The sequence below is a fragment of the Tenebrio molitor genome, chromosome 7 (genome assembly GCF_963966145.1).
Source record: "Tenebrio molitor chromosome 7, icTenMoli1.1, whole genome shotgun sequence".
In the NCBI taxonomy this organism is placed as follows: domain Eukaryota; kingdom Metazoa; phylum Arthropoda; class Insecta; order Coleoptera; family Tenebrionidae; genus Tenebrio; species Tenebrio molitor.
Window position 1 is genome coordinate 6765066 of NC_091052.1, and position 26773 is coordinate 6791838.

The 26773-nt window shown below is 37.9% G+C and overlaps 2 protein-coding genes across 2 annotated transcripts in view; one reads left to right on the plus strand and one right to left on the minus strand.

Annotated features, from left to right (window-relative positions):
- Positions 1-1177: 1177 nt before the first annotated feature.
- The window catches only part of timeout (circadian regulator timeout), a 52397-nt gene continuing 26801 nt past the window's right edge, over positions 1178-26773 (plus strand). The window contains exons 1-9 of the mRNA XM_069052777.1: positions 1178-1780; positions 4260-4440; positions 6274-6408; positions 6470-6729; positions 7423-7800; positions 8553-8965; positions 9511-9670; positions 10161-10241; positions 11040-11137. Coding sequence (XP_068908878.1) covers positions 1527-1780; positions 4260-4440; positions 6274-6408; positions 6470-6729; positions 7423-7800; positions 8553-8965; positions 9511-9670; positions 10161-10241; positions 11040-11137 — 1960 coding nt within the window. The 5' untranslated portion in view covers positions 1178-1526. The remainder of the gene's footprint in view (positions 1781-4259; positions 4441-6273; positions 6409-6469; positions 6730-7422; positions 7801-8552; positions 8966-9510; positions 9671-10160; positions 10242-11039; positions 11138-26773) is intronic.
- LOC138134483 (insulin-like growth factor-binding protein complex acid labile subunit) lies at positions 15311-18105 on the minus strand. The gene has a single exon (XM_069052778.1). The coding sequence runs from the start codon at positions 17998-18000 to the stop codon at positions 15757-15759; it is 2244 nt and encodes a 747-aa protein (XP_068908879.1). The 5' UTR covers positions 18001-18105; the 3' UTR covers positions 15311-15756.

Sequence of the window (26773 nt, forward strand, 5' to 3'; positions counted from 1 at the left end):
TTATATCAGGAAATAGAAGCGAGGAAAAATAAATTTTCGTTATTATTAATCGAAATTGGCAAAAACGTTGCGTTGAGGGGATGGAAATCAACGGGAAAAGGATGAACCCGGGAACTATTTGGATATTTCACCGTTGACGGCTGCATATTTTTCGAAATATTTGTTTTGCGCTCAAAGGACAAGCCGACTTCCATCATCTATTCGTATTACGTAAAGCAAATATTTCATAATGCCGCGTCAGATGTAAATCTAGATCGAGGTTTTTCCAAGGCAAATTTATGGGATATCAGTCGGCATCCATCAGGATTATACAGCTGCGGAAATGATTATAGGTAGCAGTTGGCCCTCCGTAATAACGAAAATTGACTCGAACATCGTAAGTTACAACTGAAACAGACGGACTCCTGGAATGTGCCTGCGTCGAGGGACGGAAATGTTAAGACTAGCATCCATCTAGCTAAGTGACAACGTTTGCTAGGGTTGAACCGAAAGCGGAAACGTTCGCCTCGATCGGTCCACACAACTCTTTCTGCTAATTGAGGGACGGCTTTTTACAAAGCTTTTTAATTCAATTTCACCAGAAAATCAATGGAAATTAACGAACACTCTTCCAAAATGGAAAACCACCGTGTCACTGTTTGTAAACGTTGTGATAAAAATTCGCCCGTCCGAGGACGCACTGCTGGAATCAGTCAGTGCGATATGTCTCCTCGAAATTGCTGCTCTTATCGAACCGTTTCAAATCCCTTGATTGTCTTTTAAAAAACACTTTCATTTCTCCACCGAGTGTTCTTCACTCACTCAAATATACGTCTCTCCCGAAACCTCTCGTGACACGCTATTCTAGCTCTTTTTGGAATTATCCCGCCAACGGAAACTTCGTTAGAATTAAATGCCCCAGAGGCAAATTAATTCACCCTAGTTGTGTTGTTTTGGAGTCTCAATTTTGAATTTAAACTTCATTGTCAGTTCAGCTTTATAGACATATAAACCTGAACTAATTTAATTAAATAAGACATCTCGATTTTTTACACTCCAGATATCATTTCGATAGTAAACATGATATTGATAACATGATTCGATTATTGTGTTGCATAACATTCTATAGTTCCCTCTAATTTTTGACACATCGGTCGTTTTCGCCTATGATCGGGTTTGCCGACTTCCAACGTGACAGCTGAATGTTTCCCGCGTTTTTGTGTCATAACCTCTTAGGGAATAGGGAATCTCATTTAAATCGCAATTTGTTAATTACAAGTGTGCAAACGACCAAATATGCGTCTGTGACGGTGTTCAGTGTCTGTGAGGTCCTAATTGTCAGTGATACTAACGCGGTGTTTTAATTAATTTAACTTTGGAACTAATAAATCAAAACTTGTGTTTATAACTTCTCACATTAATATAAATTTCGCAACTTATTAAAACTCCACTTCTGTTTAAACGTCTCTGGGAATTTATGCGAAAGTATCAAATAATACCCGGTTTGAATTTAAATTAAATGAGTGACACTGGGGGCTTTATTGAAGATGTCTTCGATTTTATCGGCCGAATTGGCCGCAACGTGCAGCGCTCTGGGTTATTATGATGTGAAATCTAATAAGTACTATGCAGATTCTAATACCCTTGAGACTGTGAAAGATTTAATTCGCTACTTGAGGAGGGATGATGAGAGCCACGATATACGGAGGCAGCTTGGTGAAATTAAGGTCTTGCAAAACGATTTGATACCGTTATTAAAGAGCTATTGGGAGGAGACCGACCTTTTTGATGTACTGTTAAGGTAGACATCATTTTTAGTTTAATTCAACAATTATTATTGTTCATCATTTAAAAAAAAAATAATTCTCGATAGGCAACCAACAATACGCCTCACTACATGTTTGTAAAGAGCGATTGTAATTTTCTAGTGGCGCAGATTTGAGGTAATCGAAAGTCCTTCTCTAATACAGGGTGTTATGGAAGTCTACGTAATAAATTTAATCACCAGCAGGACTCGTTAAAATAAACATTTTTTTTATTTATCATTTTTTCCGCAAAATTTTCAAAACAGAGTTAAAATTAAATATGGTTTGAACCCAAAAATTCATTCCCGCTCATGTGTTTACACATCCATTGAGAACGAAGCACGAAAAAAGAATTACTTGATTAAAATCCTCGAATAAAAAACAATAAAAACTGTTAGTATTAGAACAGCGATCGTTCTTTCTTCAAAAAACTGGGAAAGTTTTTACTGCACAAAAACATTTTCACTCTCTGTTTCGCTTCAATTGATGATTATCCCATGAGCGAAGTGTCAAATTATGGGTTAGAAAAACGTGTTTTTTGAAATATAATGAAAGTGGCACTTTTTTACACTCAAAATCGTAGTGAAAGTAGCACTTTTTTACACCAAAACCGTAGTGAAAGTAGTACTTTTTTGCATCATTTTATTCCATCTCCTTGGAGATGATTGTCAAAGCATATCTACTTTTTTGTTGTAATTTTTCATAATTCCTTTTAGACCAAATTTCTCAACTTGCATCGAAATGCAAAAAAATTGTGTGTACAACACGTTATAAAAATCTCCTTTCACTTATTTGCTTGATTTGATCAATTTGCAAATTCATGAAAAAAGTATGACTTTCATAACTAGTTGTACAAATAACTATTGAGATAGGTTAGTAATAATTTCACTGACCTGATTTAATCATAATAAATGTTCAAAATGGCGGTCTTCATTATTCAAGCAGGCTTGTGTCCTTCGGACCAAAGAAGCCTGTGTTCGCACTAACATTTCCGAATTTTCACGTATGTTCTATGTATTTCCAAAACGTGGTCACTTCTTGGACGTCCCAGATCATGATCATGAGTTGGTGAATCAAGTTTTCCGTGATCACGCACTCGTTGAACAGTTGCCGAAAAAGTCCGCGAATCCGGAATTCTACGATTTGGAAATCGCTCCGTGTACAACCGCCGCGCTTCGACCGCATTACCTAAAGCTTCCCCATACAATAACACCATATTGGTTAAATAATTCGGCACTAGTGAAATTCACCATTTTTAATAATTTTAAAACAATATTAACTTCGGTTTAAAAATCGAACAACTACCGTACTGTGACTTTTTAATACTGATTACGATAACATTGGAAAAAGCGGTCGTTTTTGTTTCAAAAGAAACTGCAACCTTTTTATCGCACAAAAACATTTTCGCTTCAATTGATGATTATCCCATGAGCGAAGTGTCGAATTAGGAGCTAGAAAAATGTTTAAAAAAAATATTCGATTAAAAAAATCAATGTTTATTTTAAAGAGTTCTTTCTATTGGTGATTATTTCCTTCATGTGTTTAGCAACCAATTGCGTGACAAATATTGACCAATCAAAACGATAAAACAAAAAATAACCCCATAAAATTTCTCTAAAATGCACATGTGCAATAATCTGATAAAAAATGTCGGTATACTTTGTCCAGCGAGAGATTGGGAGATTTTAAATTGTATTAAATTAACCCAACACTACAAAATGCACTAGAATACATTAATTAGAGCATAATTTCAGGGCAAAAATATTATTGCTTGAAGGATATATTTCTAATTTTACCTGCGCTAGGTACTACTTCCTCTATGTAAAATTTAGTGGTTTTTATGTCAACCAATTTCTCGCTGGACAAACTTTACCTGATTTTTTTTTTAATTATTGAATAAAAAGGATTGGAAATAATGCGTTTGGTTTCATTCTATTCAGGAAATAATCAGCCGTATACCCCTCATGCGAAATTTTAATATCGGCAATTTTTTTGCTAATGAACTCAAACATCCATAAATTATTCGGTCACAAGACCAATTATTATCAAATAAAAGCCCTCGACTTTATTTGCTAATAATTGGTCTTCTGACCTCATTTATGGATGTTTTCGATCATTAGCAAAAAAATTTCCGATAAAAAACTTTGCACTTGGGATATACATAATGTGTGATTAAATTTATTACGTGGACTTCCATAACACTCTGTATACTATTCAAATTCTAATTTTAATACATTTAAAACTAGTAAATTCAAACTAATAATTGAATTAAATAGATATGATTTATTATGTTATATGCAGTTATAAGAAGTAATGAGACACTAAGAATGTAGCGTAAGATAAAACAGAGTTAGCTACGACGTACTTAAATGTTTTTGTTGTCTAAATGAACTACATAGTTCTTGAGTTCTTGAGCGAATTTGTATTTTAATAAGAACGTTCGAGTTTAATATTATCGTTCTTTTGATTTTCCAGACTGTTGGTAAATTTAACAACGCCGGCGTTAATGTTATGGAATGAAGAACTTCCCACAGATAAAATATTTAGAAACCATTTCCTTCAAATAGAAGATCATTTGAAAAGCTACAAGGGAACATTTGCGGATGAAAGCTTCTGGGCGATACTTAGCACCAGATTGAGTAAAATTTTAGAAACTGTAAGTATTTAACAACGATAACCGGAACTTTTCCAAGTTTAATTAAAATGATTTTTTGTTTTGAAAATAGTTGAAACGCGGACGTCTCATTAGTGCATCAAAAAAGAGAGCTTTTATCGCTTCCCCGCCTGAGACAAATCTTCGCGTTACGTGCCCTCAACATGTACTTGGAAAGTTTTAATTCAATAATTATAAATATGCCAGTGCAGTATGTTTAATTAAAACTGTTGAGCTACCGAACAGATGTTAAGTACAAACTTTTGCTGTTGTAAAATAAAGCCGCCACATTATCGTCTGTAAATCAGTCATTTAAATATTTAATGATTCTACCTAAGACTAACTCTTAATTTAAACTCGGAGAAACAGTTCTGAAATACGAGGAAACTTTTCCGACGAGCGCCCAATTAGTTAGTGGAACAATATTGGCAGTTTACACAAGATTGTTCCGTTTTATGCAAAGCCACAGTTGGCTTTACAATGCAGACTGTCAAATAATTTTATCATAAACTAAAGCATCAACTGGGGCACGACAACAATAGAGACACAGGACTTTTCGCCCGGATCTCGTAGCTTCCAGAATATACAACACGTCACCACTTGCATATTACTGTTGACCTGGATGGCACTCGCCCCGTACCATTTTCATAAGTTACGGCCCTGGAAGCTCACAATTACGAAGTCTGAAAATTTTGAGATATGGCTTTTTTGTCGCAATTCTGGTCGGTACATTGAAAGCGGGCTTAAGTGTAATTTAGTGAAATGTTCTGGAGCATTTCGGGGCGCTTGCATGTTTGAAACAGACGCCGTTATTGCTAATGTCTCTGTTTTATGCCGTTTCCACGTAAAGTTTGTTTGTTGTGTTGACTTTAATGTTTTGTGCCACTCTTCGTCAAGACATAAAGCGCTTTTTAATATCTGGGGCACATTTTTGTTTAACTTGTTCTTTTATTTAATGCGCAAACGTGCGCCAGAGATTACAGAAAAATCACCAACAACGTCGGCACAAATCGACTGCATTCAGAGGCCAAACCATTTGTTTGGGATAATTGATTTCGACGTCGTTTATTTTCAACTTTATTAGCGAGCAAAATCAGTTTAGATTTTTTCACTCATCTAAATTGTTCAGCAACTTGTTGTGCTGTACAGCTTTTAATTAGGAATTTAATCATGTTATTCCCTTCTGAAATTTTAATTAATTCACTTTGAAAGAAGTGGTTTTTCCGAAAAGTTGCTGCGAATTTCAAAGCTCAAACTTTATCAATTATCGGTACATTTTCATCGATAAATATTTATGTGTGTGGTAGTTCCACGTCAAACCGCCTATCGCCATCGTTATCAACTCTCTTTATAAAATTATTTGCCAATAAACGACTCTATTACAATTTATTGAAACTGAACCACACTGACACTTTGTTCAGCTTTATTGCCTACTCCTAAAATTTTCATAGCTTTTATACAAAATTATTTGCCAATAAACCACTTCACAACAATTTATTGAAACACTTTGATTCACCTTTACTGTTCATTCTTACTATTTTTATGACGTTTAAAGACAAAATTTGTGTCCCAGAGATTTAATAAAGAGTTTTTCTTGATTTATTTTCAACGAGAGGGCCCAGACCCGTCCGAATTTTATCGGAATTACTGGTGCATTTCAATTAAAAGCAATATATACCCACATAAAGTAAAATTTATGGCCGATTTGACGAAGACCGTCCCACCCGAGATATTTCGTGATGAATTGACCCGACAGCCGTTCGACTAATTACTCATCCAAATCCCAATTTATCATTTATTTCAATCAAATTTCCCGCTTTGACTGCATTTTTTTAGGATTACGCCGAACGTGGGGATGAGAATAGCCTGATAATAGAGAGGATCCTGATTCTAATTCGAAATATATTGTACGTTCCCCCGGATCCCGCCACCGAAAAGCGACCAGACAACGATGCCAGCATCCACGATCAGGTAGTCGATCCGTTTTGATTTTAATTTTCGTCGAAAATAACCTCGAGAGAAATTCGCCTAGGTGCTGTGGGCGCTGCATCAATCCGGAATGTTGGATATAATTTTATACATAACAAGTTCCACCAACGAGAAAGCTTATTACATGCACACTCTGGAAATATTGTCGTTCATGCTGAGGGAACAGAGAGCGTCCGAACTGGCTCGCGCAGCTCTGCAAAGGAGCGAGACCGAAAAAATAAGAGATGAAGCAGAACTACTCGCGATAAGACACCGGGAAACTAACCAAAAGCAACAGAAAATAAAAATGTACAACGGAGCGAGGTAATGGGCTTTTATTTTTCTTGCAAACGGTGTTTCATTATCTACCTGTTCGGCGCATTTCTATTTTAAACAGGCGCTAATTGTCAAAACTAATAATAAGACTTTCTGCACAACAGTCCGCTGACTGTGTTGGTAGCTTTTGTTGCTTTGATTGGTGATTTATTTTGAACACTAATTGGCGAGTTTTGGTTGACAAAGGGTGGCGTTAAATGCAGCGAATAATTTGCAATTTAGATCCCGACCGAGTAAAGAGTAAATGTAGTTTGCGATTTTTTAATTGCGTTGGATTCTAAAAAAAAGAAGTGACGTGGCTTTTGTTCAACTTGAGATAATGTTCGGGTAACAGTAGTCAACAATTTCTCAACAGCGAACCAGAAATGAGATATCTGAAGGATGATTTAATTCCCATTGAATTTACTTAGCTGGAATGGATCTACAAACCTGATATTTCGCTGCATTTGTACATCTGATGCACAAATAAAATTTATGTTGTGTGTTGTGACACGAAATGTGGAGTGCATTATTCCATTAATTTCGCGCTAATTGCTAATAATACATCATTTATTGAATCACAATAGCGAATTAATTAAACATTTGTTAAATAATACTTGATTTTCCTTCTGTTTATGCATTTATCGATCGGCGGGTGTGCACATCGGTCTGCGATAATATTTATTTTTGAATGGCTTGCAGGCATTCCAGATTCGGGGGTACATACGTCCTCACGGCGATGAAATCAATTAGCGACAACGAACTCCTTTGTCACAAACCGTTAAACAATCTCGAAGCTTTGAATTTCGATATTGACAAGAAAAAACCGAAGACGCCAAAAAATCGGATGCCGATCAAAACCAACACGTTCGAACGACGTTCGGCTTTCAGCATTAGATTATTTCTGAAAGAGTTTTGTGTTGAATTTTTAAATGGGGCCTACAACACGCTTATGTATCACGTTAAGGATAATTTAGTCCGGGCGAGGGCCCAGGCCCACGATGAATCCTATTATTTATGGGCCCTTAGGTTTTTCATGGAATTTAATAGATGTTATAAGTTTGAAGTTAAATTAGTTAGGTAAGTCCTTTTGCATGTTTTAATCCACTTTGCCGGTCCTGTCGAGAGTTAAATGCTCGCTCCACTTTTTGCAGCCGCTAAATTACTCAATTTGTTTAATTTACACAAATCAGTTTTGTTTCCGTTTCGAGGCCTTCACACGGAACGCGAGCGTTTATTCACTTTATGGCTAAGTGAGCCAGTTTTTCAATTAAAGAGGCATTTTTCTTCGCATGGAAATTCAGTGCTGCCTCCAGATGATATCTCGCTTCACCCGTAACGCGCACCATTCTGAATGAAATAAAGTAAAAACTTACGATATCTGGTCCGGTTTTTTTCACCATTCCCAATAGTTTCTTGTTAATTTCACAACAAACATAAACTAAAAACTAAATTTAAAAACTGAGATAGTTGTACAGTGCTATTATAAATGTTTCTTACATCGTAGTTAGCTTTGTAAATTTGACATTTGACAGGTCACATCTGTCATTTTGCAGTTTTCATAATTTATCATTTTTCAAAATGTAAATTAAGGTGTTTTGAGTTAGCTGAGGCAGCAAAAGAGTTTTTTTGAAAACTATTTCGTGCAGGACCTTGATTAAACGTAAAACCTTTCTTCTGTAACCATGAAAATGGTTTATTTTCTGAAGCTGAGTGCATTGATTGGAGTGTGTTGTTATTTAAACGCTCAACAACATTTGATAATTAAATCAAGGGCAGTTTTTTCGGATAATAATTTTCATTCGTTGCTATTTGGGTTATTTTCGCTGCAGCGAAACGATGGCTGTGCAGACGTTCCGGTACGTTCAACAGCTTATGGAAAATTACTTCGACATGATCCAGACCGACAAGAAAAAGATCATCTTGTGGTCCCGGCGCCTCCACCTAGCCTTGCTGGCGTACAGAGAATTACTCTTAACAATCTGCGTCATGGATAAATCTCCAGACGGAACGGTTCGCGACTCGGCTCGAGTGATTAAGAGCAACATATTTTACATATTGGAATATCGCGAACTCATAATCACGTTATTAGTTACTTACAATGAATTGAAGATGTCGAACGCGTACTTGAAGGATCTTATGGAAACCCAGCATGTTTTCGTCAAGTTGCTGGAGGGTTTTTGCGGCGGTGGCAGCTCCGTCGTCGTACAGAAAAAGACCAAGAAGAGAAGAAGAAGGCAAAAACGTAAGTGTATTACAGATTTTCCATTGTTGCTTCGCGTAGGTAAGTAATGTGTTTGTTACCGGCGGTGGTCATTAATCTCGGGGATTTTTGACGAGAGTGGCACTCGGAATTTTCGAACGAATCTGGATGGTGGAAAATTCGAACAAATATTATGTATTTATGCTGGTAAAGTTTGTCGTCGCTAGAAATATTGACAGGCTTGAAGTGTTGCACTTTTTGACGTGAATCGTTTCATATTTGAGAAGCTGAGCGCCGACATCCGCGAGACTAGTCGAGCCAGATGTCCTTCTTCATCCAATATTTGCCCCGAGATTATTACTCATTCATGTTTGCTTTTGCAAAACTTCAATTCGACATGCTCTTTTGTCTCGCCGAATTTTAAACGATATCAGCCCCTTTGAGGATTTCAACCGGATTAAGTTTGAATTTATTCATATTTTCATCGCAACAAGACAAATAATTGAAAGCTAAAATGCTGTTGTTACAACATGATATTTTACTCGGAGCAAAGTGGCTACAGTTAATTTGTAATTTATATTTTATAGCGACCCAGGATGCTGTCGTAACACAGCCAGATGTAAATTTAGAAAGTCAGTGGGATGAAGTCTCCCCGCAGCTGTCCACTGTTCTGCAAGGAAACACTGACTTCTCCACAGACGTCGTACCGTTCGATGCCGCCTCCGACGTTCCCATAGACGAACAAAAGTATGTAGTAAAATAGAATTACTTTCCACTTTACTGCTCCAAATTTAATTACGTCAAAAATTTTCGTTCATGCCGGTTTATATCCGTCTTGGAGGGCAATCGTAAAACGGAGGAAGGTCCGGCCGTAAATAAATCTCGTGCAGCTTTTTTCCTCAAAGAACAGAAGTCTGCGATTGCGATCAAAAAACGACCTTCTCACAACACAATAAAATATTATCGCAATACTGTTGCTTTAACAAACACAGAATTGAGTCGATGTCAGCGTTGAAACAATCTCGAACACCAAACAGTTAATACAGACGCCAGAGATTTAATAATCATTCTGGTGGTGTCAACCCTGTTGGGGAAGCACGTCGATACCGACAACAATTGTGTGGCGTGTTTCAACGTCACAGTTGTTTCAGCGATTCAGTATGCATTTTTTCGCACTTCAAATTACATATTTTTTGGAGTTGGTTTTACAATAATAATGCTTTGCACATTTTGTCAGGGCCGATGCCATGATGAACGTCCAAAGGAAGTTGAGGACAGGCGAATACGAAAATGCAGTCAGTCTGTTGCGTGCTGCAAGGTATGTTTCTTTTGGTTTATCTAAGTACGGCGTATTGATTCGTCGGTTCCCTTTTGCCGACTTGACAACGTTCGTTCTTTTCTTCCATTTGGTTTTGTAACTTTTAGAAGGGAAACCCTACCTCATACTTTCATAACTCGCAAACTCTCGCACGGAAACTAATTAACCTGCGCAAACACACGGCATTTAAGTTTAACTTCACGCTTAAACACCTAATTACTATAATATCAGGCGCACCGTGGTTATGTTACATTTGCTCTGCATAAGCTTGTTTTACTTATTAAGGACTTTGGAAGTTTGGTGATAAATTTTACGACTTGGTTGTCATTTGCTTTCTCTAGTTCAGTCAACTTTTCCACCGTTGAGAAATTAAGATGTAATTTGTTTGGCCAAGTGTTCGCTCTAAAAGCCTCTATATTAAGATTATTGTCGCATAATTCATCTGGCGAATTTTCTAGACCCTGTATTCCACAAGTGGATGCAACATGCGAAAAAGTATGCCAACAAAATAAAAAACAATGTTTATTTTTCCGCCGGAAGCATCGAAAGAACTTGAAAGTGTTATTAGCCGAATCGAGCATTGTGTAATATAGTGACGAAATGAAATCATCAGGATCGCGTGCGAGCTGCTCAAAGATTTTTCCAAATTATACCACTAATGGAGTCCTGAATAATAATGGCAATTTGTTATTATACGCCCCTGCAAGTTTTTTTTGTTGTTAATAACCTTAGTAAAATACAGCCCAAACAAAACATAATAATCGATGGTTTTATTAGCTTGTGTCGGTTGTTTTGCAGGGAGGTCTGGCCCGAAAATAATTGCTTTGGGAGTAACAATATGGCACCCGAGGAGGAGTTCTTGGCTCTGCGCGACATTTTCTTCGCGGATTTAGGTGGTAAGTCTCTCGCTTCAGAAATTCTTATAAATAACCGTTTTTCCCCGCCATAAAGACGTTCTTATTGTTTATTATCAGCTTGTAAAACAATCGTTTCGTGAACGGAACATCGGTAAATTTTTATCTGTTGAAATTTTATGTGAAAGTGACATCGCGAGTTGGTATTATGGCATTGTTTATCGTCACAGTTTATTATTTTATAATCCGGCCTTACTTCCGGCGCGAATTACAGTCGATAAAGCTTACAAAGTAATTGCTTCGCATAAAACATTGAGACCGAGTAGAAGCTACTCCAATAAAATGCAAGTGGGATATAGTTTAGCGAAATGGATATGCTACAACCCCATTGAGGTGGTTTCACGCAAAAAATGTTTCATAAACACGTGATTTAGTAGTCTGTGGCACATCTATTTTGTACTTGGACTGTTTAGAATACGGTGCAATAAAGCAACCCCATAAAGAGGGATGTAGTTGGTGCAGCTTTTATGGATTATGCAAAATTGGGGATGAAGCCAAAATCCGAGTGTTATGTCTGCAAAGGATCAAGCTGCAGCTAGTTTAATTGGCGAAAAATGCAAGGTGCTCTTCTGGATTCTGTAGGGATAATCTAATCTAATGTACACTCGGCTCAAGCTGTAATGTGACAGCGTTCGGGTGCAGCACGGTGTAACAGATGACCGTTGCTTGTGACGTTCATTTTGTTCTCAACTGTTCCATGAATATCATCCTAGTATAATGTCTTGAAAGTGAACCAATTCGACTGCGATGTTAGTTGTTGAACGAGTCTACAAGAAAGGATCGGCGAAAACGTTCGAATTAATTCCACTCGTAAGTTTTTACGTAGTGTTTCGGATATAAAATTTGATTTTAAGTATTTCTTCGTTTAGTATTTTTCATGAGTGAAGAGCTTGACTTGTCACTTTTTGCTGTTATTTGGAAATAACTTACGTTCACCGGAAACGAGTGAAGGTGCACGACAGCTCGTGTCGTGCGATTCTATATTAATTTTGTCACTTACCGTAGAGGGAACTCTGCCGTGGAAACTTTTTGTGCAACATTTGCGTTCATCCAAACCAGCTTTTTTAATGAAATGCCACGAGTCCGCTTCGCAGTTTTTGTGTCGAAGATGCAGAAACACGAGTCGGTTATTACCAGAAGCCGTAGTGGGCGTTCGTCCGATCTTTTTCCATAATGTACATAATTTCCGAGTTGATCAAGTTGATTAAACAAAGTTCAGGAGTGCGTTGAATATTTCGGGTCCTAAAACAGGCCTAAGGGCGGAAAGTGACGTGTTATTAGATCAACACACCGATAATAAACTGCAAGTCGTAAGGGGGTGAGCGGCGGGTAACCCCGTCATCTACACCGCGGCTCGCCAGGGGCGGGTATTCAATTTGCGCGGGTAAAAGACGCTTACAGTCGATTGACTGGAAGTAAATCATCGCTCACGTGCACGATCATATCACGAAGAGCACAACTCCGGACGATGAAACACTAATCCGGTGAGATACACATCTCGGATTGGATAGTGTTAACACTTCCGCCAGAACCGTGCATCCATTAAGTCGAGCAATCGACGCCGGCCGGGGCGGAATTAGAAGAAAATTCGTCTCCGACCGCCCCCTGAAAAATTATTCCGTGTTTTCCTCCCGGTTCGAAGGGACAAAAATGAATCCTGTCGGATCATCGAGAAATGACTTCAAAACTGCTTCCGGCAATTCAATTTTTCTTACGCTACTGTACACAGAGGAGTAGTTACGGTGATTATAGGAAATTGAAAACCTGAGGCGCCCACGACCAACTATGACAGACGAACGGTTTCTATTTTACGATTCTGGCGTGGTCGAGGATTGTCGGTGCAATTCATACCGATCGACATTTTTTAGCGTTCATTTTGTGGGGAATTTTAATTTTTCATGAATTGCAGATTTCATCCACAATCAAAAGAGACGAGAATTTGTGTTCCGTTTCATCTTGGGTTCTTGCAAGTTTGTAGCAAAATCCTTCGTTTTTGACGTCATGCGTCAGATTATATTAAACGGTTTGTGATTTTTCGGGAAAACATTACGAAGTGAGAAGCGATAAATATCGGTTTGGAAGTGTAGGTGGCGTTTAATGTGATGAAAAGAATATTGATGAATATTTCAAGTCTGTCTATAAAAATATATCATCAATCAATTAATATGACGATGAAAAATATAAATTTTAATATCTGTTTTGAATATTTCAAAATTTGAAGCGTCAGCGTGTTCCCACAGATAAGATTTTTTCTCGTCAAGTACTTGGAAAAGCTTGAAATATGAGGAAATATTAAATACATATTATTTGTTTTCAATGAAATGTAAAGAAAAAAAAAACGTCTAGTCCGTAGGCGTTTTTGCTCTATAAAATGTAGTGAAAAACGATGTTTGGTAATTTTGTAGTACGAGTATGTATACTGATTTTAATAAAAGAATTTTCTTTTTGTGTTTGACCATACAAAAATGACATGCTCTTTATTTACTCTGACACATTCATCTTTGATTAGTTTATAACTCGGAAAATAATTGAGATAAAAAAAGAAATTCGTCATCACAGTTTCATATCCTGTGGGTTCCTCGAACGAATGTTTTCGATCTCATATAGAAGATTTTCAAAAGAAATTATTTGAAAATTATATTTTTTTGCAGAATTTATGTTATAATTTTATTTAAAACCGGTAAATTTATTATTGCCGTATCTCAGAAACTACGGGTTATACTGAATTTTTAATAAATTAATAATAATTAAGATTGCTCTGATGTGTTTACATACAACAAGAACAATTTTAAAAGTGTTATTGCAAAATTACGCTTGTCCCCTTTCAATCACCGGTGCAAGTAAGGTAGGTGCTCAAAATGGATATATTTATGTATTTTCCGGAAATAGTCTTGGAAACAACATTTCCCTGCTTATTTACGCGCAGGAAAATTGAATTTTCCGGACTAGTACTGTAAAGACTTGACAAGACGCAAAATAAATTTTTTCGACGTTTTTTACTTTGTAACTATAGTTGCCAACAAGATTGACGAACTTGATTTTTGTGGAATTTGTAAAAAAAATTTCTAAAATGTGTAAATTTCGTCTTTTTAGGATTTCCGGAAAAATTTAATACAAAACACGTCAGTAAAATCTCTTACTTGACTCGGAGCTTTAAAATACTCGGCACAAAGTGCCTCGTATTTCAATTTAGCTCCTCTTCAGTAATGTGAGATTTTCCTGACTTTTATGTAAATAACTATTTTTTGTATTCGTAATGAAAGTAGCACTTTTTTAAACGAAAAATCGTAGTGATTGCATTATTTTATTCCATCTCCTTGGAGATGATTGTCAAAGGGTACCTACTTTTTTTTTAATTTTTCATTAATCCTTTTAGGCCAAATTTACAACGATATGTAAAAAATTAGCGTGTGACACGTTTTGAAAGTCTCTTTTTTCACTCATTTGCTTGATTAACTCGGACTTACGCCCTCGTTAATCAAACTGCAAATTTATGAAAAAAAGTATGACTTTCATAACTAGTTGTACAAATAACTATCGTATACAATATCAGTTGGGATTGAACTATTAGAGCATTTGTGTGTAATGAAAAAGATTTTACGTCAAAATATTTTCCAATCTTTTGTTTTAAACTATTTTATTTCCATTTCATTATATAATCGTAGTTTACATTATTTAAAATATCATTGAGTTTATTATTAAAACTGGGATCAGCTTTAGAATGTGAATTACGTTGCCACAATGGTTTGAATATTTATAGAATAATTTTTAATATTGTAATAGTAATACAGTCTGGTTAAAACAGTTTTGTATGATGCAATTTTTATATTTAAAAAAATTCTTCAAAAGTATTGTCTCTTAGGGTTGGTAGCTGACTGTCATAAGTTATATGTTTCGTTTGTTAGATAGAGTATTTTGCAACAGTGCGTTTATTACGCCAAATTAATGATGCAGTTTCCAAACGAACTTTTTAATCAGTTATTTATCTGATATTTAAAATTAAATTAAATACCAGTTAGCGGGTGTAATGATTAATTTATACAGATAGTTGTCAATATGAGTTCGTCGAAGATTCTTTTTTTTGGGATAATTAAACTAAAGAAGGGAGATTTTTCGGTGTGTGAGGGTAATGAAGATAAAATTGGCGTTATTTTAAATACGTCTATATTTCCTTGTTAAATTTATATGGGACTATCACAATACACAGAACAAATCTCGCAATTAAGTATAAATGTAATTGTGAGAAGTATGTACAATCGGTAGCAAAAACTATAATCTGCCGGGACATTAAGATCGGGAAAGAAACTTATTGTAATGAAGAAGGGCCATTCGGCATCGCGAACGCCCTCGAAACGCAACGTCTTTATTAAAATATTCATCTTCGAATTACCTAAAATATCACACAGTTATTTAATGACACGAATTTGGAAATATCGTCCCGTTTTATCTCTCTAAAATATTCAATATCTTACAATTCTTAAGTAAAAAAATCGCTCAGTCATACAAAAGTATAATTCACTTTTATCACAAGCACTTACAATCGCTTAAGTTAAGGTAGTTTCATAGAGTATCGTCCGTTCCTCGTCCACCTGCCTCAGATGTCACCACAATTCCGTTACACCGGGAAGACTGCTCACCTCGAGATCCTCCTGGCGCAGCCTCGACGCTGCCCTCTTCCTTCTCGCGAATCTGATCGCTAGCATCGCCAGCGCGACCGCCGTCCCCAGCATCCCGACGGCGAGCACGAGCAGCCCGGGATGCACCCTCTCCCTTTCCCCGGCGCTGAACATGGACATTTCTCCGCGTTCATGCGAAGAATTCGAATTAACGTCGACGTCCAACGTGACCGACTGCACCACAGGGAACGACTCCTCCGACTTATTATTGTGTGCGTTAAAACTCTTCTCTTCGGAGGCGGCGAATAAATCGTGAGAAATCTCAGTCGTGCCGCTCTCATTTGCATTCGACGAAACTGTCGCTTCCAAGCTGCTCCAAGTCGTTTCATTATTAACGTTTTCGGTCGGCGCGAATTTCGACTCTTGGTGGAAAATTTTCTCGGCGACGAACGCTTTGAGATTGAAGCCTTGTTCGGTTCTTTTGACGGCGAACACTTCCGGAGTGGTCGGTTGGTAATCGGGGGAAATTTCTACATCCTGAAGGTCGATTAGGAGCGTTCCCCAGAGCTCGGGTGGACTGGCGCAGGCGATTTTCTTGTATTCGGGCTCGTCTTGGCGTCTCATCCAGGCCGCCAACCACTCGAGTTGAGTGCAATTGATGCGATTTCCCTGGATGTGAAAAATCCGCAGTTGCGGCAAGAAATGCAACAAATCCGAGCGGATGTAGTCGAGTTCGGTGAAAGACAAATCGAGCTCTTGTAATTGTCTGGAGGCGGCTAGGGCCGCGGTATCGACGAGCAATTGACGCGCCAATCCCGGACTCCCGGAGAGATCCAGCGTGATCAGGTGTTCAGTCGAGGACAAAGGAAATGACACCTCTTTAGGGGGCGAAATTACGTCGATGTTCGCCAGGCGGAGGACTTGGAGGGCCATCGAGCCAGACAAGCAGCCGGCTTCGAGGATCTTGACGGGGTTCCGGGAGATATCTAGGGTGACCAGGGAGGTTAATTGGTTGAAAGCGTCGGCTTCAATTAGTCCGATTTTATTGTCGTTGAGGAGGAGAACTTCGAGTGCGGTCAAGCCTTGGAAATCTTTGGCGCGCACTTGTTGGATTCTGTTGTGCTCCAAGTGCAGCACCTTCAGCTTCTCGGAGAGGCTCTTCGGGATGTCTGTCATGTGGTTGTTGGTCAGATATAGGATGGAAAGGGAGTCGAGACGGCCGAGGGCGTCGTCTTCGATGAGTTCGAGACCGTTGGAATTAAAATCGAGGAGCTGGAGGAGAGGATAAGAGTCGAGGTCACCGCATCTGACAGTTTTGATAGAATTTCCCATCAGACGGAGGGTTCTGATGGAGTGAGTGAGCGCAGCAGGTACCTGTTCGAGTCCGATATTGGAAGCGTCGACCGTTTGCAACCGCTGCCCGGTTCCCACCAGCAACACGGGCTCACGTGAAGCCCCCAATTTGGTGTTTCCAGCGAGGAGGAGGCGTGCCAAGCTGGGCAACTGGAGACTGCCCAATTCGACACGAATCAAAGTGTTAAAAGACACGTCGAGTTGTTGGAGTTTTACTAAAGTGATGAAGCATCTCTCGTTGAGGGTGTTCAGTCGGTTGGTGCTCAAATTGAGATATTGTAACGATTGTAGCGGTGTGAACGTAGCGTCGTCAAGAGTGGTCAAGTTGTTTCCAGACAAATCTAAACACTTTAAAGAAACGAGTCCACTAAAACTGTCTGCCTCGATCACTGTTAAAGAGTTCGCACTCAGGTTTAATATTTCTAGGTTTCGCAATGTCCTAAACGGTTGTTCGACGATGACGACCGAATTGTTAGACAGATCCAGAATCTGCAAATCGGTTAGGTTCAGCGCCGGCAAATTCGCGATTTTATTTCCAGACAGCTTGACGTGTCGCAACTCGGTCAAGTCACTCAGAGTCAGATTGGTCAGATCGGGGACGACGCTCGTCTGGATTGTTAACCGGTCCAGATTCGGAAGTCTAATTTGCGCCAGATCGTCGACAATCGCGTCCAATTGGTTTGCGTCGAGGTTTCCTATTGTTAGGTCGTACGTCGTCTCGTCTAGTTGGCTCGTGATGTTGTCTGGATAGCCGCCGCAACAGACACTGGTGTAATTCAGGAGTTGCAGAGGGTGCCTCGTGCATGTGCACATGGCGGGACACGCGCCCGTCCGTACCGCAGCAGCAAGCACAAGAACTAGCACCAAGTGCGTCATCTCTTGATGGTCACATGCCCGAAGGAAAGTTCACGTTTCACCGAGTTCTCTGCACGAATCCGGCCGGCATCAGAGTGGCAACGACTGGATCGGATGCCTTCGAGCTGCCCACTGACATTCTGGTAGGCGTCCCGACGTTCGACCCAGTGACGACGCGCGCGCCGTCGAAACATGCACCATCACCGACTAAATGATATTTTCTTTATAGCCCTCCTCGTCTAAACAAACGCCAAAACTTAATATGCATTTCACGAGTTGACGACTGCTGTTGCTGGGTCGTGTTCGCGTCTTCGCCGGATAATATTCGCGAATGAGAGTTTAGCTTTACATGTCGGCACGGACTTTTATTTCTTATGGTTGTTTATCTAACAAATTGATTTCGGGCGGTTGCCGGAAAACTCGTGTCACTTTCGGTGCGTTAACTCGATTAGGTGCTTGTTGCCAAAGAGAAAATATTGCGGCTCGCAATTTTCCAGGATAATTATGAAGATGAAGGATCGCCGTTTCTTTCTGTGACAACTGGCAGTAAAGAAAGAAAACAACGAAAGATCATGTTCGAGATCAAAAGTTTGAACACAATTCGTTGTAGGGAACAATAAAGTACATAGTACTGATGGCGTGGTTAACTTGTATTAAATAAATGGATAATAAAACAACATTTTGTATAGTATCAATACATACAGGGTTGCGATTATGTATGGAACCGGCTCCGTCCTGCTAAAATGGTAAAAAAGTTAGAACCTTAAAATTTTAAACAGACTTAGGACTCATGAAAAGCTATGTATGTATCAATTATTTTTGAATTTTTTTTATCTCTAAGTTTTCAAAATACAATGCCAACTTGATTTTTTTTAATGGGAACATGAGTTAAATTGGGCATCATTAAAAAGCTTATTTTTTCAGAATTAAATGATATATGTAATAGGTTTGGTGATTTGTTCGAGAGAATCTTTGAAAAAATTAAAACTTAATTAAAATAAAATGAAAACACGTAAATCAAGCAGCATTTGCAAATCCAAATCCGTCAAAAATTAGAAGAAAACCAAACCTATGGCAGTAGAGAATGTCGTAATCGATTATTTCTTTTCTCATTGAAACACCTTACTGAGAATATTAAAATTTTGTAAATAATAGTGAGTGTAATTTCTTTCTGTAGTCTTTAAACCGTCATTTAGACACTTGGCCTTTAAAATATTCAAATATTGCAAAATGTTTGTGGATTGTGCTCTCTCTAGTCATTTCTTTAAACCCCAACAGCTTTCTTAGATTCTGGAAGCCTTCCAATTGATTTCTTTTTATTTGTACTTCCCGCCTTAACGAATCTGTCGATTAGATCTCTAATATGGGCCACGAAAGATGTTTACTACAGTGTGGAATAAAATGATTTACATCTAATTACCTTTGGAATTTTTGCACATGTAAATTTTCCTGTACCGCTCTACTTTTTTTTTGAAGTGCCGAACTATTAGTTCTGTCAATAAATGTCATCAATCGAATTGACAATTGTTAGAATTTACTAAATTGAATTAACAAACGTTGGTGGCCACTTTCAACGCTAGCTGTGACTTGCTTTTGGTAGCTCCTTTTTAATTTCAATCTCTACTTTGCATTCATATCATCCCTTCGCAATAAATCACATTTGGAATTTTGGAATATTTTGAGGTTAGGCTTTCTTTTAATGCAAAGGTAACTAGATGTAAATAATTTTATTCCACACTGTATAACAGTTTAGAAAACTGGGATATTTTGTATTCTTGCCGCTCAATATTGAATAAATCCACTCATCATTGTTGCAGACTCTATTTCAACAATAAGACACAAATGTATTCTGTCTCGGGGTATAAACAATTTTTATTAGTGTAAAATGAGAACGTGTTTATGTTTAGGTGTAAATAAAATGTTTACTACTCACTACAGAAACTGATATCCTGTACGAGATGGTCTTGAAAAAACCTCTTCCTTTTACTAACTGAACCCTCCTTAATTAACACTTTGAAAAATACTAAACCATGAAAGCGAAAAAGTGACAAGTGTGAGTTGTCAAATGTCAAATTTACAAGTCCAGAAAAGGTTGCAAATCTATACGTACTGTCGCGGCCAAAATACTTTGGTCGTCACTTTTTGACCCTTCAAATGTAAATAAAGTATTAATGTCAATATACATGACAATTTCAAATTATTCTTGTCAAAAATATGGCATCTTCAGTTTTTGATAAATTTAGAATCGTCTTACTTACTTCTGAAGGTTGTCTAAACCGCGACCATGTGGATCTTTTGCTTTTGAACCCTGCCTCCGCAGCTGGGATTTACCCCACCCGTATGACACTGATGGATTAAAATAATTTTGACAAAAGTAAAAAATAAGGTTAAACATCCTAAAGCTTGCTTTACAATTGAATATCATTTATGTCATATTGACGACCAAAGTATTTTGGCCGCGATAGTACTATTCCGGACACGGAATCTTGGCCACAACTGACATTTAACTGACAAATATGTGTGAACTGGCCTTTATATAACCCAACTTGTGCCTCGATAATGCGATTTCCCTGCTTTTTTGATGTCACAAGAAAAACTTCAAAGTGATTTTTAATAATTGTCATTTATTAATGACACTTAAGATTGGTTCTGTGGATTGGTTTACATCATTTTTTTTTAGAAATGTCAAAAACATGTTGGCCAAGATTCCGTGTCTGGAATAGTACCTACAGATGTTATAAATCAGAGAACTACTGCTTAAGAAAATTTTATAATAAAAATTTTTTGGAACAATAATTTTTGGTATTTTTTGTAACTTTTTTTATCTCATCCATCCACTTTATATTGACATAAAAATGGTGACTTTTCCTCTGGAATTCATTCTTTGTTATCCTATTTTTCTTAAGTGAATTCTAAACACATGAGGAGAGTCTTTCAAGATGTAAATTTTTTATTGTTGTTTATCCATGTAACAGAAATAAAAATTAAAAAGTCGGTTCAGAAGCACTCAATAGATTAAGACTGATAAAGATTTAAATTGTAATCATGCGTGGTTATCTTTAGAAAAATTTAAAAAAATACGCACATAAACTTGTAGCAATCAGTGAAGTTTGGTCAAAAAGTAAATATTGTTTGTGCCTGCTTGTGTTAAAAAACGTTTTGAAACTGTTTCTTTTACATATTTTTGACATTTTTTATACAGGATGTCTCAAAAATGGCGCCCAATCTCCTAAGGGTCTTAAAGAAAGTCTGGTAAGGTAATTCTCAATATAAAACTTGATCGGACCAACAGATAACTTGCTCTTAAATATGATGATTTCAAAGAGATGTATCTCCTTTATTACCAAATTCTACTGTATCTAGCATTCCTAGTCGGTATCAAGTCATATGAACCTTGAATTATTTTATTGTACTTTCATGGCGCAATCACGTGCATAGTTCAGGGGTAGTAGAATTTATTCATTTATTTTTCAGTGGCGGACGTGTTTACAGATTTGTTCATATTTACGACTTTGCAGTAGGTACATAAACAAGTACTGTTAGATTTAATTATTAAAATGTGTTCGCAGCTGGAGGTAAACTGATAAGCAAAGTTTGCCGGTACGGTGATTTCATGAAAAATAACTGCAACTATTTTCTCGTAATCTGATGTAGCCGCCGCCCTGTATCAGCTAAGTCTCTTTTAATCTGTCTAAAAACAAATGATATGTACACACGCACATAAAAAATTATAATTAACTTAAAAAGCTCGTGTTTGTCGAGTAGATTTCAGCTTCTGTTACATTACACTCCAGTGATGAACTTTTATTGCGGCGAGGTCATGTTTTCATTTCAATCAAGTCCGACGTAATGCTGTTTTGTTGGCAGACGTATTTTAGCGTAATCTTATTTTCTACTTGTCCTTGTAATTTCCTTTGTTTTTAAATTACCGCATTTTTTATCGAGAAATCTCGGAGTCGTTTTTCGGTCGGAACAATTTAGGGGTTTTGTAAGACGAACGAAAAATGATTGTTCCTTTTTAATTACGGTGGCGTTTTCTTTGGTTTGTTGGTCAGTAATTTCAGGGGAAATTGATTAAGTATTGAGATAAACTCGATTGTGTTAGGTAAAGTTACACTCGGAAAAAAACAAGAAAGAAAATTTAAAAAGTTTATTGTGACGAACAGAGAAAAAATAACAATAGTCATGAGTGGCCACCATCTTCACATGTGAGCTAGGTGGCTGTGAACACAATTTTGCAGAATTGTCGGCCAACAACGCCTGAAACAACTATTTGGCCATGTTTTTGCAGCACCATTTCAACCCGAACATGGCTGAAAAGAAAAACCAATAGTTGCTGATGAAAATTTTAAAACTAGGGTTGATATTCATGACGGGATGAATACATGAATGTTAATTTATGAGCTTTATTTCACCCTCGCTACCCTACTGGCCGCCTATAGATCGAGATCAATATGTTAAATGTGGCATATTAAAAATACGTCTGAGCTTAGACCGTAGAATAAAATAGAGTCGTGTCATTATGTTGTCGTGTCACCTCTAATGCGGGGTCGGAGTGAATTGAAATTCTGAAAGCAGCCAAACTACGCTTACATTCCAATGATGAGGGTGCATTTAGAGGTGATTAAAATATTCATTTTGTTTGTACCACCGTTGTGACATTTCGACTTGGCTCGAAGGAATTCTCAAGCGAAACTGTTAATTTGATTTAAGAAAATTTAAAAAGCACAAAAGTGGAAAATGCAACGAATAGTTTTGGCAGCGAGAAGAGAAAACTTTGTAATTATTGGAGTTGGAAGAATTTCAATTTTTGTTATTTTGAATTGTAAAGGAGCAACCGAAGTACTTATTGAAAGCTCCCTTTTCATGAGATGTCATTCGGGTATTAGGGAAACAGTTTGAAGTGTGTACCAGCAGCATCGATTTTATTCAAACCCAAGATGTATTTTTTCAAAATCAAAGAAGCTTAGGCGAAATCCATTAAACTGTCCTTACTTGAGGGGCATCGTACTTGGAGCTGGTGTCGGATGATTAATGGGAAGCTGGTGATAGATCACTTTCGCATATGTCTACCCGCGGCATCTTGTTCATTAAATATAACGACCTCGCACTCGAATACTGCAAGGAAGATTAAAAGCTTGTCATATTAAAATCAGACATACACTTTCGCATCGTAAGGAGCTTTACATCCTCCGTCAAACACGTGAACACGTCAAACTAACCGATTAATTAAGCTCATCCCAACATCCTGCAGTCATTTCTTGCACACGACATTAAATTTGACGCTTGCGAAACTGAAAAGCGGCACACCTTTTCATTTTTTCCGCTGAAAAGTGTCCAATTTCGCTCGGTTTGCCGACAGATTTAAAATCGTCCGACAGATTTGGACATCAAGTAAAGCAAGACGGATGACATACAGAGAAATCTTGCGGGTTTTCCACAGGATAATGGTCATCTTGGACGCGGCACCGACTAATGATTTATGCAGGATTACTACGAGTGGACGTCGTCGGTCACGGCTTGTCTGAGGCCGTAAAAAGATTGATTATCAACCGAGCTAAACTCGATGAAGCACTGTTGAGGCTTTTAACGTCGTTTGTACGTAATATACGGTTGTTGGCATTCGTTCAGAACGAGGAGAAATTGGGTTGGCCCGAATATGACAGTGATATGTTTTATGTTTTGTACCCTTAAATGTTACGTAAAAATGAGAAGCGCGTTTAGAACGTTACATTTTCCACTATGAAAATGCGTATTTTTGTTTTTATTTATTACACGACATCGCGAGCTTTTCCAACCGACGCTTTATCCGTCCTCCAAATCTCATCAAAAACACACTTGATTCCAAGTCTAATTCCGAATTTTTGTAGTTACTGCAAATTCCGCTTCTCGGAGGATAAACAACTCTTTTGTAGACAGTTGAAGTATCAGAATATTTGCATCTAACTAAAGGAATTTTATGCTCCACTTGTCTTGATGCTGTCTTGTTCAACAACCAGGACTTAGCTTATCGAAAATAAGCTCTAACCGTGATTTTTTGGGTTGTTGGGGATGTTTCTTTTTTGGAGAGTTGATTAATCTTCCACGGACAGAACAGTGAAACGGTGAATTTTTGCATGAAAAGTAGGAAAATCGGGAGCTTTTTTACCCGGACATTGGATATTTTGGTCACAAGAGCGAGCAGCGTTTGCGGCGGCTTTTACTCAATGCACAAAAACTGTTGGCATTACCACCCCTTCATCCATCACTCATTCACTGCAAATGGAACACATAGCGAATTCAATATGTGACGCAAGATAAAATCAAATCAGCATTTGGAATATCGAGAGGTATTTCGCTTAGAAATTCTTCTGCTTCCATTTGTATCATTTTATTCCGGAGTACTTCTCGACTTTCGTTTAAGATTTTCATAGGTTCCTACCTCGCGTTCATAAATCTTCTGCATGTTAAAAATTCCAGTAATAATTTTTCATGCATTCCTCCCCAAACCCTCCAACCTTTTCATTCTCTCGCTGTTATTCGGTTACTTATCGTGATTTACGTGCATTTTTTATGAGTACATCATCGTGTCCAATCGGTTCGATTGTGTTTTGATTGTGTGTTGGGGAGAGATTTGATGTTTGGTAACTCGCCAATCTAACTGGTACGGTCGGGATCGATGTGCCCAGACCATTTCCGCTAAACCGAGTGTTAGTTCCTCTTCGTACGTAAGGAGCGTTTAATGATGCTAATGCACAGGTCACGATTCAGACTACTAAACCATTTCACTACAATGCCATTATCATCCCCTCGTTCGGCTTCTTGAAATGTTCACGGACGACGACTCTGAATCTCTCAAACGACGCCCTCGGAACATGTTTTTCCTACGTTTTTATACATTAACGCGCAAATAACTAATTTACACTAAAAGGTTGTCGCACGAAAGTAATCCAATTAAACTCCACAAATTCCACAAATCAATAAACATTTTCCCAACTTTCAGCACAACAGTTTTTTGTTGTTAAATTATCTTTTTAATATTCATTCTTTAATCATTTTGAAAGTGTTTTTCTCATGTTTCTGGGTGGAGTCGTTCCGTTTTTCGTTAATTTATTATTTGAGTTGGCAAGTTTTTCCCAAATTTTCATCAAATACGCTGAGCCTCGAGCGAATCCGTCCAACCAAATTGCAGCAATATCTCAAATTGATCGTGCTTTAGCAATATTACGAATTTATCGTTTACTAATTGCGCATGGGGGTGTGCTCCTTTAATATCGATGTTTGTATGAAATTTGGTGCGTGTGCATTCAGAAGTGCCGACGGCTGTTCGCATTACGCAATGTTATATTGTATCAATCGAGGAACTGAACGTCCGCCACAGCTTGCTGTGATGGCATTTGATGCATGTTTCATTAAGTCCTTGTCATAACCCATCCTTTCGGGCGACACCGCAACTTGGGTCGGGTCTATTACGTAGTAAGTAGCCGATTATGTAAACGTCGTCCAAGATTTACAAGATAAATTAGATGAAAAATCTTTCAAGGCGTCAAGACTGTCAATGTTGACGGTGACATCTGATGGTCAGATGTTTCATTAGGAGCGCGTGAGCTGGCCTTTAGCGTGTCAAACTGGCGGAACATAACACGAAATCGGATTAATTGTGTTGGGATTGCTTAAATGTTTTTGTGAGTTCCAGCGTTTTATTAAAGGAGAAGATAAGGCATAACTCTTGGACTGTCTATTGTATATATTTTTCATTTTCGCATGTAAACAGGGATGAATGCAGACGTTCAGGAAATTTATTGTCCCGTCGTAGGCAATAAATTTTTTGGTAGTTCTTATAAACATGTGCGGAAATTGCAAAATATGAGAAACTTCCAGAATACGGTGTGGGAGGGATGGAGGACCCCCGATGGGTGTCGATTCTTGACCAGAAATTAAAATCGAACCGCCAATAATGGGGGCGATAATTGAAAAATAAAAGGTTTACATAGATTAGCGCGACCCTAAAGCCATTATTTTCATATCAGCATTAAACCGGTCGTTAAATAAAAGTATGCGCACGGCAATGACAACATTTAACAGCAATAATAAGCAAAATGTGCTCGGTGAACAATAATAACTAAAATTAGCTCGTAACAAGTGCGACCAACGGCGTGAAACTGAACATTTCCCAATTTGCTGGTCGTCGTTTCAGTCTCGTTTCACTCAAATCATTAATCCAGTAATTAAGTCAATAAATCTGTGTTTTTTGCAACCTGTTCTTTACATCCAGCTGCAACAGCAATTAAATTGAGACGGTCTAAGTTTTACTACTTTCCACTAGTCGACGAAAGGAGCGCATTTATTTCGAAGGATCTAGACGATAAAAGCTCAGTCATTTAAACATATCCGTTGTGAATAATGATTCGCCATTTTCCTAATAAAGTTAGTTTAAAGAGATGCTTAAGCGTATGACGCGCTTATTTTATCTTGTCCATTAACATGATGAACACTTCCCATCCGAGTGCTTATCTGATAGTGACCCACATTTGGCCCAAATTAGGTAAGTTTGGGCCGGGTAAAGCGCCCGCCATTGTCTTGTCCAGTTTGGAAACTTCACTGTGGGCTCGGGGGACACGCGAATACAAGAAAAAAAAACTACATAACTTTTAAGTCCATCAAGACCGGATTAAATCTTAAGCTCACAATGCAATACGGTTAAAACGGAATCGATAATGGTAAAGTTGACGTCTTTTCTAGTTTAAGTGATGAAATCTTTAGTGGAACCCCTATGGTCGTAATCGAGCGACGGATTCATGCTACTAGCTTGCAG

Coding starts and splice junctions, on each gene's coding strand:
- LOC138134483 (XM_069052778.1), bottom strand. CDS start 18,000: ATGACGCACTTGGTGCTAGTTCTTGTGCTTGCTGCTGCGGTACGGACG.